Raw genomic sequence first — 18,883 nt, 5'->3', positions numbered from 1 at the left:
CTGCTGACAAGTGACCAGAGGTACCCTACTTCACCAGCAAGCCTCTTGGCCTGAAGGTGCTCAGCTGTCTCACTCTGTGGGTTGGCACACCCACTGTAGCCGCCTTGTTTGGTGTGCCAAGAAGCCCATCACACTGTATCATATTGGTCTTCTGGTTCTGCTGCTGCTGTTTCTCTGCCACTGTATTCTGCCGTGCTTGCTGCCACGCCTCCCAGTCTCCGGGTTACAGCTATCTATCTGTCTCCTGGTGTGGGAGGTTCTCAGCACAGGGACCCTGGGTCCCAAGGACACGATCTGCCCCCAGCTCTTCTTCTTCTTGGTGGTAGGAAGGTCCCTCCATTTTTGCTTCTGGGATTCACTTCCTTTTAGCCTAGCAGGACGGCAGAACTGACCAATCCCCTCGTTAGGGTTCCATGTGCCTTATTTGCATGGTCATATCCCCACAGGGGTTCCATGTACCTAATTTGCATTATTAGCAGTGCTGTCAAATTCCCCTTGTGGGCCGCAAGAACCTTATTTGCATAGACCTACCCAGTGGGAGTCACAAAGACTATGGCTAGAAGGGCCATATTAAGTAATTCACTATACTGCACAGGCTGTCTTGATTACTGTAACATGATAGTTTACTTAAGCATAATAGTTATTAAGCAATGTATTTGAAATTAAATTACTTCTAGTTCTCTAGAAGAAATTTAAAGCCAGAAATTATTAATTAGCAGAGGTAATAATGAATTAAGATTGAATGATTTAATATAACAGTATATGCAAATAAGTCTATTGGTACAGCTGAACCATATTAAGGGACAGATTAGTTACACTAGTATCATTTAGTAGTTTCTTTAGCCATTTGATATTTAAGAGCAGTATCTTTCATACTCATTTTGATAGTTGGTCAGACATGCAGGTCATGATAATTTGGTAATCTGTAAAGTAGGTTTATAAAATATCTGTAGATAACATAACACTTTTTAAGTTTGAACAAGTTTATGTGTTTAATGTGCAAGTTCTGTATTTTAGAGATGTTACAGTTCACTGTTTTTACAAAATTAAACTTTAATCGTTATGACCAGCCTTACCTATCTGATAATTTTACCATAGTGGTGGTAATTAAGGAACATAATTTACAACTAATTTCAGTGTAAGCAGAATTCTTTCTGGTAAGATACCTGTAAGCACCAAAAACAACAAAAATAAATGCAGCAAGAAAGGAATTTATTTGATTTATTTATAAATGGGGTAATCAGCTAATAAATGATTAATATTATGGAGTTGAATTGGAAGGACTTTTTTTTAAATTATGTGTTTTTTTCGTTGTAAGTATCTAGAAAAACCATTTCTACAGATCATTTTATATAGAACTTAATACAGTTCTCTGCACAAGCAGACACTTATTTTTCTTGATGATGAAGAGCTGAAGTTCCCTAGGTTTATCTTAAAATTTTATTTTTTCTTTGTCTTGGCATTAGCAATTCTTACTGACTTTTTTTTTTTAAAAATAGTTGTAGATGTGAGTATGCAGTGCTCACAGGATATACTTCGAATGCTCCTATCTCTTCAGCCAATTCTTCAGGATGCTATTCAGAAAAAAAGAACAGTAAGGCCTTGGGGGGTTCAGGGTCCTCTCACTTGGCAACAATTTCATAAAATGGCTGGCCGAGGCTCTTACGGTAAGTAAATTAATAATAATATGAAATGACTGATTTTTTTTTATCAATCCTGATATTTCTGTGCCCAACCAAATATCCACATGAAAAGAAAAAACCCGTTTCCATCAAGTTGATTCTGACTCATAGTGACCCTATAGGCCAGCGTAAAACTGCCCCATAGGGTTTCCAAGGAGTGGCTGGTGAATTCGAACTGCCGACCTTTTGGTTAGCAGCTGTAGCTGTTAACCACTGCACCACCAGGGCTCCGTAATATCCACCTTGGTCTTCCTTAGGTGTTTTGTTGGCTAATTCTTGACTTAAAGCCAGTGTGGTCAACCCCACTTCAAAAAGAACAATTTCACTTAGATCTGTTTTTACATATTGGTCTTCCCGGTAAGATAGTATATGAAGAAAGGGTTCTGCTGCCTACATTTTTAAAAAGGGCCTACATTTTTAAAAAGTCTGAAAACCACTTTTGTTTTAAATTATTATTTTACAAAATTGGATGGAAATTGTGAGAATAAGAGAGGGGTATTAGTGATAAAAGCCTCCAGGGTCTCTATTAAAAAAGTAATTAAGACAGAGACAAAAATTTACTAGTTGTGACAGGATTAGCAAATGAATAGTGACCATATGGTACACAGTGGATTTATGGTCTGTTGTGATGAAGTCCCTGGTAGGTGCAAACATTTAACACGCTCAGATGCTAACTGGAAGGTTGGAGGTTTGAGTCCACCCAGAGGCACCTTGGAAGAAAGGCCTGGCAGACTACTACTGAAAAATCAGCCATTGAAAACCTTACAGAGCACAGTTCTGCTCTGACACACACGGGGTCACCATGAATTGGAATTGACTCGATGACAGCTGGTATTGGTACTGATGGAAAAGAACATTAGAGTGCTTAATATCTGTTGAATATCTCTGAAAGACGGTGTTTAATTGGATCTTTAAAATATATTTGTAAGACTTCTTAAGATTGAAATCTGACTTCTGTAAATGATTTCAGAATGCATTATGTATAGAAGTAGTAGACTTAAATATATTTTTTCTCCCTTAATTAATGACTAAATAATTTAAATGTCTCTCTCCCTCTCTCTCACACACACACAACTCTGACATTTGGTGGAAAATGCAGGTTACAATAATGTTTTTTTAATTTAAATTTTTTACATTCTTTTTAAAACCAAAATAGCATATTATATATACTTCTGTTTTCATTTTATTTGTTTTTTGAAGAAAAACACTGTGTTCTAATTAATTAATAAACAATAACATCACAACAACTAGTTGAAGGAGGCCACACAAACATTTGCCCAGCCCCAAACTTGACATCATCTTAATTGAATAAGAACACCCTCTTCCATGGTGATTCTGAAGCAAGGAAGCTATTAATGTTGGAGGAGAGGTTTAACTGGTGCTTGTACATTTTATACTGTTACTATCAATTATAGTTTCATGCTAAATTAACTTGGTCATGAGAGCTGATTTTCCGTTTCTTCAATTTGAACTTCTTGATTATGCTCAACACTATCCTGCAGTTTGCTGAGTTTGGAGATCATTTTGATCAGTACATATAGAGCTATCTTTTTTTTTTTAATGGCTGATATATTCCATTATTTTTTACGTATGATAATTTATTTTACCAGTCCCCTGTTTATGGATATATAGGTTGTTTACATCATTATTATCACAACCATTTTTCAATAATGTAAATAAACATCCCTAGGTTAAAGCATAAGTGTATATATATTTTTTTAATATTGCCAAATTACTCTCTACAATATCAGATTAAACTTCCAGCAGTTCAGTTTCCCAGTTCCTTGCCAGTGGGGTGCTGAGTAGATGGGTGAAAAATGGTATTTCATTATAGTTTGAGAGGTAGAATAACACAGACTGTGATACTAGACTTCCTGGGTTCAAAGCCTTGGTGTGCCACTTCTTGTTTAATACTGAACAAGTTGCTTAACTTATCCCTTCCTGTTTTCTCATTTCTAAAATGAGGTTAATAATAGTATCTGCCTTACATAGTTTCTGTGAGGATTAAATGAGTTAATATATGCAAAGAACTTTAAATAGTATATAGCACACAGTAAACATTATAATTCTTTTCTGTTATTAGTTTTAAATTGCTTATGAGATTGAGCATCTTTTTATGATAAGAGATATTTCTATTTCTGGAAACTTTGTATATATATCCTTTTCCCATTTTTAAAATTAAGATGTTGGTCATTTTATGGATTTATAGGTCCCATTAATATGTTAAGGAAATTAACCTTTTGTTTTATGCATTTCAGATATTTTTTCCAATTTGTTAATCTTTTGACTTTGTTTATGGTGTGTTTTTTCATTTGTATTTTAATTTTGTATAGTCAGATTAATAATTTTTTTAATTGTTAGTTTTTATGTTATGACTAGAAAGGCCTTCCCCAGTCCAAATTTATGAAAAATAAAGCAAAGCCCCCTCCCATGTTTTCTTATTATCCGTATATAGTTTTTTCTCTCTTTAAGTTAAATTTTTTTTTTTTTTTTTTTTAACATTTAAGTTAAGGTAAAAGCAAATATGTTTTATAGAGACCATTTGAAAAGTCTCAGGAACTGGCATTAGGTGTTTTTGCCTTTATTCAAATATTTTTACTAATAATGACTCCAATAACTTTTGACTTTTGAAGTTGCTTTTTTGAAAACTGCTTTTAGGTGTTTTCTTAAAATATGTTCGTTTTATTTAGGAACTGATGAATCCCCGGAACCACTGCCAATTCCCACGTTTTTGTTGGGTTATGATTACGATTTTCTGGTGCTTTCTCCATTTGCTCTCCCTTATTGGGAGAGACTTATGCTGGAACCCTATGGATCTCAAAGAGATATAGCCTATGTTGTACTATGTCCAGAGAATGAAGCTTTGTTGAATGGAGCCAAAAGCTTTTTTAGAGATCTTACTGCAATATATGAGGTAAGTTTTCTTAAAAAGAGGTGGCATTTTAAAACTACCTTATGATTTGAATTTTTGTGTATCAACTATATCAAGCAGATTAGATCAGTTGATTGGATCAGAGTTATACTGATTACAGACTAGATGTTTAGTTCTTATACTGGCCAGTTATATTCTTTCCAGAGTTTGTCCCAGACCCTATGATAGATGTGCGTGCTGTGAGTCACAGTAGGAATCGCCATACTGGGGAAAAAACCCGGAGGGTATATGACCCTTTTAAGGTTACCTCCTTTTCTGAAAAAAAGGGTAGCATTGTTACATAGTCAGGAAAAAATTACATTTATAAAAATTTAATCCTGATTCTCTATGACACTCAGCCTCAGTTTCCTCATATATAAAATAAAGCCCTGCAAGATCTTTCTAATACCCATTTCAGTTCTGAAATTCTTGATTGATCTTTTAAATTATAATTCTTATGTTATATCCATCATTGAGCCCAGTAATTTAAAATTATAAGTGCTATGGGATATAAAACATTAGTTCGTTATACCTGTCTTTTCCCATAAATGCTTGGGGATCCAGTTTTTAACTTTCTTTTACAATCTGAATTGTTATTCTGTACTGGTTTAGCTCCTTATTAATTTTCCATTTACTTACAAGGTATATGTAGTGTATTTTGTATAAACATTTCCCTAAGAATGTTACATGGAATACTAATCCTGCAAAGTTCTTCCAGAAAAAGGGTTCCACAGTTAAATAAGTTTAGAGAAACATTTTGTATTATATTATTCTTTTAGAGATTCACAATTCATAGTAGGTTATGAAAAGCCTTGGCAATAAAGAAATCCTCTAAATTTGCTTAATCCAGTGTTACAAACTTTTTTGACATTGGGCTTCTTGTAACAAATATCAGTGGCTCACAGAACACACTTTGTGGAAAGCTGGGAAGTATATAGGACCATCTTTAACTGTATTTATATACTAATTTTTATTTTGCTTTGACTTGCAGATATAGATAAATATACATATTTATATACAAAATATATATATATAAGAATTATATACACACTCTGACACACATATATATATATCAGTCATAGAATACATATATATATATATATATATATAAAAGAGTTGGGCAGGAATGTTTGGCTAATTGCCTCCATGAATAGCCACTTCCTTTGCCGTGAGACCAGAGGAACTGGATGGTGCCCGGCTACTATTACTGAACATTTTGATTAAAGATTCCATAGAAGATTCCTGATCAAAAGGGGGAAAATGCAGAATTTCAAATCTCATGGACTCTAGACTTTCTGGAGCCATTGGGGGGTTGATGAACCCCTGAAACTATTGCCCTGAGATAATCTTTAAACCTTAAACCAAAAATATCCCCTGAAGTCATCTTAAAATCAAACAGTAGTTTAGCTTAACAGTAAAAAAAATACCTGCCTTGAGCATTATGCTCTTTTAAGAACTATCTATAGGGGATGAAATTGACAACAACAACTTGAAAGATTAGATAGGAACCTTAAGGGGGCAGTGAGTTCATGTTAATGGGAGAGAAACAACTCAGAAAAGGAGGGTGAAAATGGTTGCCCAATTTGAAGAATGTAATCAATGTCATTAAATTGTACATGTAGAAACTGTTAATTGGTATATGTTTTGCTGTGTATATTCTCAACAACAACAAAATAAGTAAAATCTAGAAACAAAAAAATTAGCATAGATGTACAATTTAAAATGACTGTATTACTTATTTCTGTATTCTGCAAGTGTACATTATTCCAACCAAATGATTCTGGTGCTATTATTATTATCTGAGTGTTTTATTTTCATTAGAGGTATTATTTTAATTTTGAAAGAAAATTAATGAATTTTTAATGCAAAAAGGAAAAAAGATCTATGATACCATTTCACCCTTGACATTTTTATCCCAAATGTTAATTATAAACAATTAAGCTTTTTTTAAATAACTTAAATGGTTTGTTTTATGATATGTACCCAAATATAATAAATTCACCACTTCTGCTTTCTATATGTATATTTGTAGTCCTGTCGATTGGGTCAACATAGACCTATTTCACGACTGTTGACGGATGGGATCATGAGAGTTGGATCTACTGCATCAAAGAAACTATCAGAAAATTTGGTAGCAGAATGGTTTTCTCAGGCAGCTGATGGTAACAATGAAGCATTTTCTAAACTCAAACTTTATGCACAAGTCTGCAGATATGACCTAGGTATTAAATTTGTATTTACTGTATAATGGCATTGTTACCAAAGTAAGGCTTGGTTCACCAGCTGTTTTTGTAAATAAAATTTTATTGAAACATAGCCACCCTCATTTGTTTATACTGTCTGTGCCTGCTTTTGTGCTATAATATCAGAGCTGAGTGGTTGTGACAGAGACTCTGTGTCCCACAACGGCTAAAATATTTATCATCTGAGCCTTTATTGAAAAAGTTTGCTGGTCCTTGGTATATGGATCCCATCAGGAAGGAAGGAATTGCGGGTTAGAAACAGTTCCATTTTTGTTGTTTCTGTAGGGTCTGATGAATTTGCATTTTTATTAAATTTAGTAACATTAAGAGTCTTGATTTATTAATGGTTTAGAGGTAAAATAATCTGTCATTACCTCAGCACCAAGAATTAGTTCCTTGTTAGAGCTAAGAAAATGGCAGCCATTTAAAACTTGCTTTTAACACTCTCGAATTAAATTATCAGTAGGCTTACTTTAGACTTTAATCGTAAAGAACGTAGAACCAAAATATTGAATCTTACTAGACATTCCTATACTTTGAACCTTATGATAAGATTATACCATTTTATATTATAATTCGCTCCCATTATAGTCAATATTTAAGGAGACCTGGTTGCACAGTGGTTAAAGCGTTTGGCTGCTAACCTAAAGGTCGGCAGTTTGAAACTACCAGCCGCTCCTCCGGAGAAAAGACCTGGCGATCTACTCCTGTAAAGATTACAGCCTAGGAAACTCTATGGGGCAGTTTTACTGTCTTACAGGGTCACTGTGCGTCAGAATTGACTCAACGGCACATAACAGCAACAACAACGTAGTATTTACTGAACTTGTGATTTAGAAACTCTTTGAATGGTTTGAAAATATGCTAGATACTGTTATTTAATTAATTATGCCTAGGAAATAGAATTTTATTTCATTTTCATAATAACCATTTCTTTAATTTGTGTGAAAATGCTGGTTTACTTTCAAAATTCCATTTTAAATGAGTTTCTTCTGTTTCTAGGGGAAAATAGAATGCTAGTGTCCTAACAAGCAAGTTAGGGAGAGTAAATTAGTAAGAAAGCATCAACTAGATTATTGTTTTTTCACGTAGTACAATTAAAAATATATATATATACCAATCACTGAAGTAAATAATCACAATATCCTGAATGTGATTTTTATTATCTTTAGGTCCTTATCTTGCTTCCCAGCCATTGGACAGCTCTCTACTTTCTCAGCCAAATTTAGTTGTCCCTGCAAGTCAGTCTTTGATTACTCCACCTCAGATGACAAATACTGGAAATGCTAACACTCCATCCACCACCCTAGCATCTGCAGTGAGTAACACTATGACGTTGACTTCAGGTGGTGCCATGTCTTCTTCAGTTGCCACAGCTAACTCAACTTTGACCACAACTTCAGCTTCATCTTCATCATCCTCCAGTTTGAATAGTGGAGTATCATCAAATAAACTACCTTCATTTCCACCCTTTGGCAGTATGAACAGTAGTGCTGCAGGATCCATGTCTACACAAACAACTACAGTTCAGAATGGCCAGCTAGGAGGGCAACAGGCATCAGCTCTACAGACAGCTGGGATTTCTGGAGAGTCATCTTTGCTTACCACTCAGCCCCATCCTGATGTGTCTGAAAGGTACCTTTAAAAATTCTGATCTTTGCAGAAATATAAACACTATGATGTCTTTTTTCCTAAATAGGACAGTCATTGTTTTGAATGAATATAAAGAGCTTGTTTTTTATCTTATCCTTGAAATTTTAGTTTTTATAATGTTATCAACTATTTAAATACAAATTACAATGAGAAGTCTTCAGAAAGTCTTTATTATAGAATCCTAGAATCTTAGGATGGGAATTAAGACATCTTAAGTCTTTAGTTTAACTATCCATATGATGTTTAAATCTGTCCTGCATCATAGCTGTCAAGTAGATTAGCCTATGCACATCATCTTAATGATTGAGAAGTCACTATTATGCTGGCCTGTTCAGAGACTTTAGAGTCATACCAGAGTTTGAGTCTCAGCTCTTCCATTTACTGGCTATGTGACTTTTGGAAAATTATTTAATCTTTCTGAGCATGTTTCCTTATCTGTAAAATAGAAGTAATGTGACATGATATACATGAAGTATACAGTGCTTCTAAGCACTCAAGTTATTTATAATGACAACAGTGTTGATGACACCTCTTTTATTATTCTTTTTATAATGAAGGTATTGAGTGAGCTTCCCTTTTGATTTATAGGTTAAGTCATCCTGAGCTTGATCATATCTTTCAGCTACCAGGACACAGTTTTGCCCAAAGTCAACACTCATATATGTGGCGAAAAACAATTATCCAAATTGATCCACCCTTCTTGAACATCTAAATAAATTTTGAAGTTTTAAGAAATCAAATCACACATCAAAGAATGAAGCTTAATCACTGTTGAAGTCAATGAATGTATATAGTCCAAAAATGTAGGAGAATATTGACTAAGTCTGGAAATCTGGTTTCCTTCTGATCTCACTCTACTTCTAGCCAGCTTTGTGACCTTGGGCAGGTCATTTAACTTATCTCTGTCTCAATTTTATGTCTTAATACTAAACTCTCTTGCATTTTCTTATATTCTATGGTTTTAAGAATTCTATTTCTTTCTTTTTGTTTTTTAAATGCAAGAAGTCTTAACCTTAACCTAAGGTCTTTGTATACCCTGAAACTGTATGTTTATGGTTCTCTTTTGGGAGAAACAGCCATCCCTTATTTTCAGAGAGGCTCTCTGCCATCCCCCACCAAAAAAAAGTGGAGGGGTGCGATATGAAACTGCATTGATGCTACCCCAGGCAAACACACTACAGTTTTTTTCCTCTTCTGTCTTATTTCTACCTCAAATTTTAGCACAATGGATCGGGATAAAGTTGGAATCCCCACAGATGGTGATTCACATGCAATCACCTATCCACCTGCAATTGTCGTTTATATAATTGATCCTTTTACATATGAAAATAAAGATGAGAGCACTAACTCTTCTAATGTATGGACTTTGGGGCTACTTCGATGCTTTCTGGAAATGGTCCAGACTCTCCCTCCTCATATCAAGAGTACTGTTTCTGTACAGGTAAGAATGATAAATGCTGCGAGCTAAATGTATGTAAAATAGTTTGATGTTGACAGAAATTTCAGAGATACTACTTTTCTATATTCAAATTGATTTTCTAAAAACCAACTTCTATTATATGGATTTTACTTTAAGTGATATTTTAGATATATAAGAGAAATCTTAGAGAGTTTAGAAAAGATAAACTTTACAGTCATACCACAGTAATAATGCGGAGTAAAAAAATGTAGCACGGATCTCTATATAAGCTGGAGTTCTAAGTAAAACAGATTGCAAGCAAAAGTAAAAAGAAATTAACCAAGTTAGGTTCTTTACGGAGATTTTATTCATTTTATAGACTTCAAGACTAAGAAATGGCAGTACTAACTGTATAGCAGTTTTTAAAGATTTTTAAATAGACCTTTAGTTCTAGGCCGATTGGCAAAATTGACATTTATTAAAAACCACTATAATAGACAAGAAAACATAATTCTTTAGCTTATCATGTATATTAAGGTTTTGTTTAAACTTTCTAGTAAAAAGTTTTTAGGAGAGTTTTTGGACCCACAGTTCTTTTTATTCTCTTATTGCAAGTTTAACGTTTGTAATATTTGCCTGTAATTCTTAGATTGTTCCTTGTCAGTACCTGTTGCAACCTGTGAAGCATGAAGATAGGCAAATCTATACCCAGCATTTAAAATCTCTGGCTTTTTCGGCCTTTACCCAGTGTCGGAGACCACTTCCAACATCAACCAATGTGAAAACATTAACTGGTTTTGGTCCAGGTTTAGCCATGGAAACTGCTCTTAAAAGTCCTGATGTAAGTATGTTTTCCATGACTGTACGTTTTATGATTTTATGCAAAACTAAGTGGAATTCTTTGTTTAGATCTCATTTTCCAAGTATAATTGAGTAAATAATCTATCACATATTCAACAGAAGATTTTTCTATGGTTGTATAGTACCATACCTTAATTTTTTATTTTACAGAGACCAGAGTGTATTCGACTTTATACGCCTCCTTTTATTCTGGCTCCAGTGAAGGACAAACAGACAGAGCTCGGAGAAACTTTTGGAGAAGCTGGTCAGAAATACAATGTTCTTTTTGTAGGCTACTGTTTATCACATGATCAAAGATGGATTCTTGCATCTTGCACAGATCTATATGGAGAACTTTTAGAAACTTGTATCATTAACATCGATGTTCCAAATAGGTACTTAAATTTCCCTAAATGTATCATCTGTTAAAAAAATTAATTTATATAAATATAAATGTATGTATACAGTATATGGAACCCCCTCAGATTAATTTATATAAATATAAATGTTTAAAAAATATATGTATGTATATGGTATATTGGAGCCCTGGTGGTGCAGTGGTTAGGGTGATTGACTGCTAACCAAAAGGTCGGCAGTTCAAAACCACCAGTATCTTCATGGGAGAAAGATGCAGCAGTCTGCTTCTTTATTTACAGCCTTGGAAACCTTGCGGGGTTGTTATGAGTTGGAATCGACTTGACAGCAAGGGGTTTGGTCTTTTTTATAAAGTATATAGACCCTTGGTGGCGCAGTGGTTAAGAGCTGTGGCTGCTAACCAAAAGGTTGACCATTCAGATCTACCAGCTACTTCCTGGAAACCCTGTGGGGCAGTTCTACTCTGCCCCGTAGGGTTGCTATGAGTCAGTATCAACTTGATGGTAGTGTGTTTGGTTTTCGGTTTATATATAGTGTATATTCCATTTTTAACGAATAGAAGACTATTTGGATAGTTAATATGCATTAAAATGTTACGATAGGATTGTAGGTGCTTTTCCTTGTTTTCTGTAGTGACTATACTGTGTAATTAAGATAATTAAAAATAATTTTGATTTCTCTCTGTTGCATAGACAAAAGAGATTAAAGTTCTTAAATTCTGTGTCATAAAGCTTGAGGCAATGATTTTAGCCTGAAATGCTGTGAAACATGGAACTAGAAAGCCACTTCTGCAATTAAAAAAAAGAATCTAGTTAAAAAAAAGAAAAAAGAGTCTAGTAAAGTATCTATACATTTTTTCATGTATCATCTAAAATATACCCTCTGACTGAGTGAGTTAACTTCTTTACTAAAGTTGTTGACTGAAAATGTTAACATTTAAATGTTGAGGTGTTGTCTGAAAAAGGTGGCTTTCTTTTTAGAATTCTTCTGGGCAGTAATTAGATATTATGGCCAGTTATGAAAGCTATTGCAGGTTACAGCAGGTGAGCTTATTGGGTTATCACTTAACAGATATTTTCTAGTAACATATTTCAATGCTAATGATCACTGCTGAAGAGAACCTGAAAAGCAAATCCATGAAATAATTTTCAGTTTTAACATTTGGTTCAAACCTTTATTTTTCTTATTATATAGAGGCTGTGTTCCTTTCAATTCAGAAATTGGTTATGTGCAGATATACTTAATGATTATTAAGTTTAGTGGTGCTAGGGAGGCAGAATATAGAAACATATTAGTTTTATATTATTGGTTATAAAGATTTATAGATTACATTACAGACCTTAGAATAGTGCTTCATATCTTATTTCCTTGATAGTTTTGAAATTTTTATGGCATAGATGTGCTAATGGAGTCATCTTCTATATGGGTATGCTTATCTCTGAAGGATGAAAAAGAAAGCCAAGAAAGAATAATATCACCTTTTTCATTATCAAGATAGTATTGCCATTTTATTGAAAGTAGGAGGGAGATAAGAGGTCCAACTCTGGAGTCAGAGAGACCTGACTTCAGTTCCCAACTCTGCTACTTATACTGGCTGTGTAACCTTGGGAAAAATATTTTTGTCAACTGAGCTATAGGTTGCTTCTCTGTAAAATTGGGAGGATAATTTTATCTGCCTCATAGAGTTGCTAGGATGAAATGAGGTATTACATGTAAAGGGACTGGATACAGTGCTTGGTACATAGTGAGTATTCAATAAATTGTAGCTACTGTTGCTCAGCCACAGAGTGCTTATGTTTTATACTTGCCTAATACAGAAAACGTATGCAGAAAAATACAACAATTTTGTTTGTTCTGAGACGTATGGGCATTCTTCAACCTAAAGTATAGAGTAGGGGTCCACCAAATCTGGTTGTACCCAGTTGCTGTTCCTGCTGCAACAGTAGAGTTGAGTCATTGTAACAGAATCTCTATGGCCCACAAAGCTTAAAAAATTTACTGTCTGGCCCTTTACAGAAAAACTTTGCCAACCTTTCAGGAAAAGCAGTATTTCTGGTAAATTTAGGTGGTGATTGGACAAACATTTTTTTAAATTTTAAGTTATGTATGTATTTTAATGTGTATTAGAAATTAGCATGACAAACACAGGACTTGTGTAAAAGGTATCAAGCATTAAACTTAAGGGACCAGTTTTTCACAATTTTGAGCTCTCTTGAAATGTCACGATTAAAGTTTTAGAAACATTTATGACTGTCTCTTTATTCCATATTTTAGGGCTCGTCGGAAAAAAGGTTCAGCTCGAAGATTTGGTCTACAGAAACTGTGGGAGTGGTGCTTAGGACTTATACAAATGAGTTCATTACCGTGGAGAGTTGTAATTGGTCGGCTAGGAAGGATTGGTCATGGAGAATTAAAAGGTAAAATTGTGCTTTGTGCTTTTACTATTTAGTACTTAAATTTCTGTTTTTTGGTAAATTCACACACTGTTCAGACCACATCTGAGTATATAGAACATAATGCAAAGGTTATCAGTAAAAGCTGTTTTTTAATTTTTTTTAATTAGGAACCACATAGGTCCAGGCCACAAATAGCTTATTTCAAATTTTAAAAGGATGTTGTACTGTTTTGCAATTTTAATATCTGTTATTACTGCTATTATTTGTTGACTTCCAGTTTTTTTGCTTTCAGCTTATTATTGAACTCATCCCCTGTTCAGCAGATACTAATTGAACCCTAAAGTTTAGGTAGATAAAGGATATTGAGTAGCATCAATAATGAGAGATTTTTAGCTTGATAATGACTCCAGTTTGAGGAATACACTAATTTTAAAAACATTAAATACTACTTTTATGTTTTAATTTTGGTTCTGCTGGGTGTTAACCAATGCTGATTCTTTGAATATTGTTGTTTTACTATTGATACCCACAGATTGGAGCTGTTTGCTGAGTCGTCGAAACTTGCAGTCTCTAAGCAAAAGGCTCAAAGATATGTGTAGAATGTGTGGTATATCTGCTGCAGACTCTCCTAGCATTCTCAGTGCTTGCTTGGTAGCAATGGAACCCCAAGGCTCTTTTGTTATTATGCCAGGTTAGCTATTTTTAGCTCACATCAGATTTAATTCTTCATGCACTTAAGTTTTTAACTATATAAAACTTATTCTTTGTTTATTAAAAAGAAAAAATGCCTTTCATTCTCTTTTCAGATTCTGTGTCAACTGGTTCTGTTTTTGGAAGGAGCACCACTCTAAACATGCAGACATCTCAGCTAAATACCCCACAGGATACATCGTGTACTCATATACTTGTGTTCCCTACTTCTGCTTCTGTGCAAGTAGCTTCAGCTACTTACACCACTGAAAATTTGGACTTGGCTTTCAATCCCAACAATGGTAGGTGAATTGTTCTTAAAAGGTTTGTAACTGTAAAATAAGGCTTGACCACTGTGGTAGGCTGAATAATGGCCTCCCCAAAAGATCCATATCCTAACCCCTGAAACCTGTGAATATTACCTTCTATGGCAAACAAAAAAAGGACTTTGCAGATGTAATCAAGCTAAGTATCTTGATATGGGGAGATTATCCTGGATTATCCAGGTAGACCCTAAATACAATCCTGTGTGTCCTTATAAGAGTGAGGTAGAGGAATATTTGGTCACACACACAAGAGAAGAAGGCCATGTAACAGACACAGGGAGAGGTAGAGTCAGAGAAAGAAGATACTATGCCACTGTCTTTGAAGATGGAGGAAAGGGCCATGAGCCAAGGAATGCATGGAATATAGTTCTAGACGCTGGAAAAGGCAAGGAAACGGTTTCTCCTTTAGAACCTCCAGAAGGAGCATGACCCTGCTAACACCTGGAGTTTGGCCCAATGAAACTGATTTTAGACTTATGTAAGAGATAAATGTGTTGTTTTAAGCCTCAGATGTGTGGTAATTGGTCATAGTAGCAGCAGGAAACTAATGCAGCCATCCTTCTACCTTGTTGATACCAGAATTCATGTTATGAATTATCCCATAAATGTTTACTCAGTTTAGAAGGCAACAGTTGATCATAAAATTTGTACAGGTATATGCCTGTGCTGTGAGTTACCAGTATATATACTTTGTAGTTTATTTTATGTCCATCATTTTTAATTTTGATTTACCAAAAACAATAGTAATTTATTTACACTTCCAGTAGAGATACAATTTTTCTAGAAGAAGTTATAGATTGCACTTTAGTAGAAAATAAAGGATATTCCATTCTCACGCCTGGCTACCTTAGGAAATGCCACATCTTTAAAGTCACAAGTATGGTTAGTAATTATTCTCCTCTTCTTCTAATGTGTTAACCAATACCTTGATTATTTTACTTAATATCAAAGCATAAATTATCAATCGTGAGTAGTCTGTGACTCCTTCCTCCATCTTCAAAGCCAGCAGTTTAGTGTTGTCACAACTCCTTCACTGACTAACCCTACTATCTCCCTTTTATAAGGACCCTTTTACATTGGGCCCACTTGCATAATCCAGGATAATTTCCCCATCTCAGGATCTTTCACTTGACCACATAATTGTATATATGGCTCCTAGCACAATACTTAGCACATGGTAGTAAATTTTGGTTAAATTGACCCATTTTGGTTAAAATGTATTAATTTATTTTAACCCTGTCCTGTAAATGAACATGGGATATGGAAAGTGGAATATTTAATTTTCTTCTTTCCTGTGTATAGATGGAATAGGTATCTTTGATTTGTTAGACACACCAGATGATCTTGACCCTGATATCATTAGTATCCTTCCTGCCTCTCCAACGGTGTCCCCTGTACATTCTCCAGGATCTCATTACCCGCATGGAGGTGATACTGGCAAGGTAATAACTCTGTTATAAAAGTTCACTTTGTCTAAGTGTCATGCATTAACCTAGTAATGGATTGATATATGAAGTCAAATACTACTTTTTCCTTAGAAATTAGCTAGTGAAATTAACAGCGCATTCATGCACTTCTGTCTCATAGGCATCAATATTTTGAATTGTACTTCATTAAGAGGGTTTCTAGGGCTCTGCTTTCTCTGACTCTGTATTTTCTAGACTACTTAGCATTACCCCTTCTTTGGTAGTTTTCCTGCCACTTCATTATAGCTTCTACTCATCTGTAGGATCATAATATCTGCAAATCAGTATATGGCTCTAAGAGCTGCCATTCATATGAGGGCTGTGACAGGGAACATAATAGAAATATTACTTTTCTTGTAAGAAAACATACAGTACAGGACACCCCACCTTTTTAAAGCAGTTAAGAAAAGTAATCTGTCTTGTCTTTCTGTTTGACTAATTAGGCTTCATTAAATAACATATCTTCATGTGGGTGAAATTATATATAGTGGTTATTTGGTTATTGTACTATGCACATATTTAGAACCTGTCATTTTAAAGTATGAAAGGACCTTTGTCCAGTCTTGTTCTGCGTTTGTCCTTCTTCTGTTAACTGGAAAGAAATGAAATTACTGAAAAATAATTTAAGGAAAAGCACCAGTAATCCCATCACCTTAATAAAAACCATATTTACTTATAGCAAATTACCTTCCTTCCACATGTATTGATATTGCAGCTTTTAATAATTATAGTCAGATTTTTAACATTACATTGTTGCTACATCATAATTTGTTATATCATTGCCAAAATGCTGGACATTTAAGTATTTTTTGTTATAGGTAAAGCTGAAATAACATTTTAATGCATATCATTTTTTCTCTTTTATCTATTTCCTTAAAATAAATAGCAAGAAATACAATGACTACACAAATGGATATGAATATCATGTAATAGTTGTCTCTACATGTTGCCATAATGCTTTCCAAAACACCATTAGCTGCATTTTATAGATTGTGCTAGATGAACAATGCTAAATCAAATCCACCTTTTGGATTGGGGTGTGAGGGAGGTGGTCAGGGATTGTTAGAAGGGAATATTAGGAAATATTAGAAATTTCATTGAATATTTTGTATTTCTTAGCTATAAAGGTTTACACACAAACACACGTTCCAAACATGGGTTTGGCATAATAATACAAACTTGTTAAACAGTTGGCATATTCATTTCTTCGTGAAACTCTTAGAATAAAACTCATTCTTCTAATGCTGTTACTAATTATGATATTCTTACTAAATACACGAGCAATTGATTTCTTTCAACATTCTTTAGTATTTTTTAAATTGATAAACTGATTCCCATTAGCCATTCTGTATTAATACCTAGTGCCTAGATATATCAAATGAACTAACGCACATTAAATTTTGTCTTTTTAAGGGTCAAGGTACTGATCGGCTACTTTCAACAGAATCTCATGATGAAGTAACTAATATTCTTCAGCAACCACTGGCCCTTGGTTACTTTGTATCAACTGCCAAAGCGGGTCCATTACCTGACTGGTTCTGGTCAGCATGTCCTCAAGCACAATATCAGTGTCCCCTATTTCTTAAGGTATTGACATTTCTATGCCAGTTCCTAAATAATGCTAATTGACAGCTTGAAGTTCTGAGAAATATAGGAAGTGGTTTTTTGATGAAAGAAGTAGCGCTTGTCTTAAGTTCTTAAATATATTGCCATATATGAATCAGAGAGAATTACCTAATTAGGAAACAACTCTTAATTTTTAAACTTAAATTAAGTTTGAACTTTAGTTAATTATTCTTAAGTCAAGAAAACTCCTGGGATGCATGCTGTTAGTATTTTCAACAGCACATACAGAATTTTAGAGCTGGGAGAAACCTTATATTAACTTCTAGTCTGACCTTCTTGTTTTATAGATGTGCTTTAAAGTTCAGAAAAATTCATCTGTCAAAAGTTCTAAATTGGTAGTGGAGTCAAGACTAAAATATGAATTTTTCAGTGATTAGTATGTTATTCTTTGAATTACACTGCACTCCTATTATGCTTCATCGTTTTGGGGATTAAGGGATTCATAGCATTTGCAGTAATACTTGATTTTTAGTTTCATTTACTATCACCTTAAAAAAATAAAATCCTTTTAGCTTTGTGTAAATTGTTGTATTAAAATTGTTGAGTGGTTTTCAAATAATGATATTCTCAGATCCACAGTGATTTATCAAAGCAGATTCATTAGTAACTGATATAACTGAGGCTGAGATAAATCATAAATTATAAAATTAAATGGAATATGCAAAAGCCTTATACAGAGTTTATTCCTGCTGCTGCTACTATTACTCCAAAATAATAAATTCATATCTGATTCACTTATTCTTATATAAACCCACCAGAGGTTGACTATTTGTATTCCATAAGTCATGCTCATCTAAGTGCTTGCTAACTGATTTTTACTTGTAGGTAAAAGTTGGATAGTTGCTTTAGTTTCCCGGATTTATATTTTGATGGATACTTGAACCTATAAGCTTGTTGCTACCCTTTATAAATCTTGGGAACCCCTGGACCACATCCCATTGAGTCAATGATATTTGAGATTAAACAGAATACAAACAGAAGTCAGTCTGAGTTGCCTATTAATGAAATAATATATTTAGAGAGTATCAGCCAAGGTAATAGTTTTATTATATGACTGTTCTTCCCCTTCTGATAGATGTGCAGTGTTCTGTACAGATCTTATTACAAGAACATATTCTCAAAGAGTTTCTGTACAATATTGGAGCCCTGGTGGCACAGTAGTTAACAGCTACGGCAAGCTACGGCTGCTAACCAAAAGGTCGGCAGTTCAAATCCACCAGCTGCTCCTTGGAAACCCTATGGGGCAGTTCTACTCTGTCCTATAGGGTAGCTATAG

The 18,883-nt window shown here is 34.3% G+C and overlaps 1 protein-coding gene across 4 annotated transcripts in view; it reads left to right on the top strand.

The window, feature by feature from the left end:
- The window catches only part of MED13 (mediator complex subunit 13), a 96,594-nt gene that overhangs the window by 71,814 nt on the left and 5,897 nt on the right, over positions 1-18,883 (top strand). For 3 of the 4 annotated variants that reach the window (XR_002824362.1, XR_002824361.1, XM_023732695.1), the window contains exons 17-28: positions 1,500-1,667; positions 4,373-4,596; positions 6,626-6,815; positions 8,009-8,471; positions 9,711-9,930; positions 10,538-10,729; positions 10,900-11,123; positions 13,378-13,520; positions 14,032-14,190; positions 14,306-14,491; positions 15,818-15,957; positions 17,395-17,568. Coding sequence is in view for 2 of the 4 variants with exons in the window: in XM_023732695.1 (XP_023588463.1) it covers positions 1,500-1,667; positions 4,373-4,596; positions 6,626-6,815; positions 8,009-8,471; positions 9,711-9,930; positions 10,538-10,729; positions 10,900-11,123; positions 13,378-13,520; positions 14,032-14,190; positions 14,306-14,491; positions 15,818-15,957; positions 17,395-17,568 (2,483 nt within the window). In the remaining 2 variants the exon portion in view is untranslated. Of the gene's footprint in view, positions 1-1,499; positions 1,668-4,372; positions 4,597-6,625; positions 6,816-8,008; positions 8,472-9,710; positions 9,931-10,537; positions 10,730-10,899; positions 11,188-11,240; positions 11,277-13,377; positions 13,521-14,031; positions 14,191-14,305; positions 14,492-15,817; positions 15,958-17,394; positions 17,569-18,883 lie in introns of those variants that run through there. The other variant, XM_023732696.1, reaches the window with a different exon arrangement.

Source organism: Trichechus manatus, unplaced genomic scaffold, assembly GCF_000243295.1.
Source record: "Trichechus manatus latirostris isolate Lorelei unplaced genomic scaffold, TriManLat1.0 scaffold00054, whole genome shotgun sequence".
Lineage (NCBI taxonomy): Eukaryota > Metazoa > Chordata > Mammalia > Sirenia > Trichechidae > Trichechus > Trichechus manatus.
This window is presented reverse-complemented; position numbering and strand designations above follow the sequence as displayed.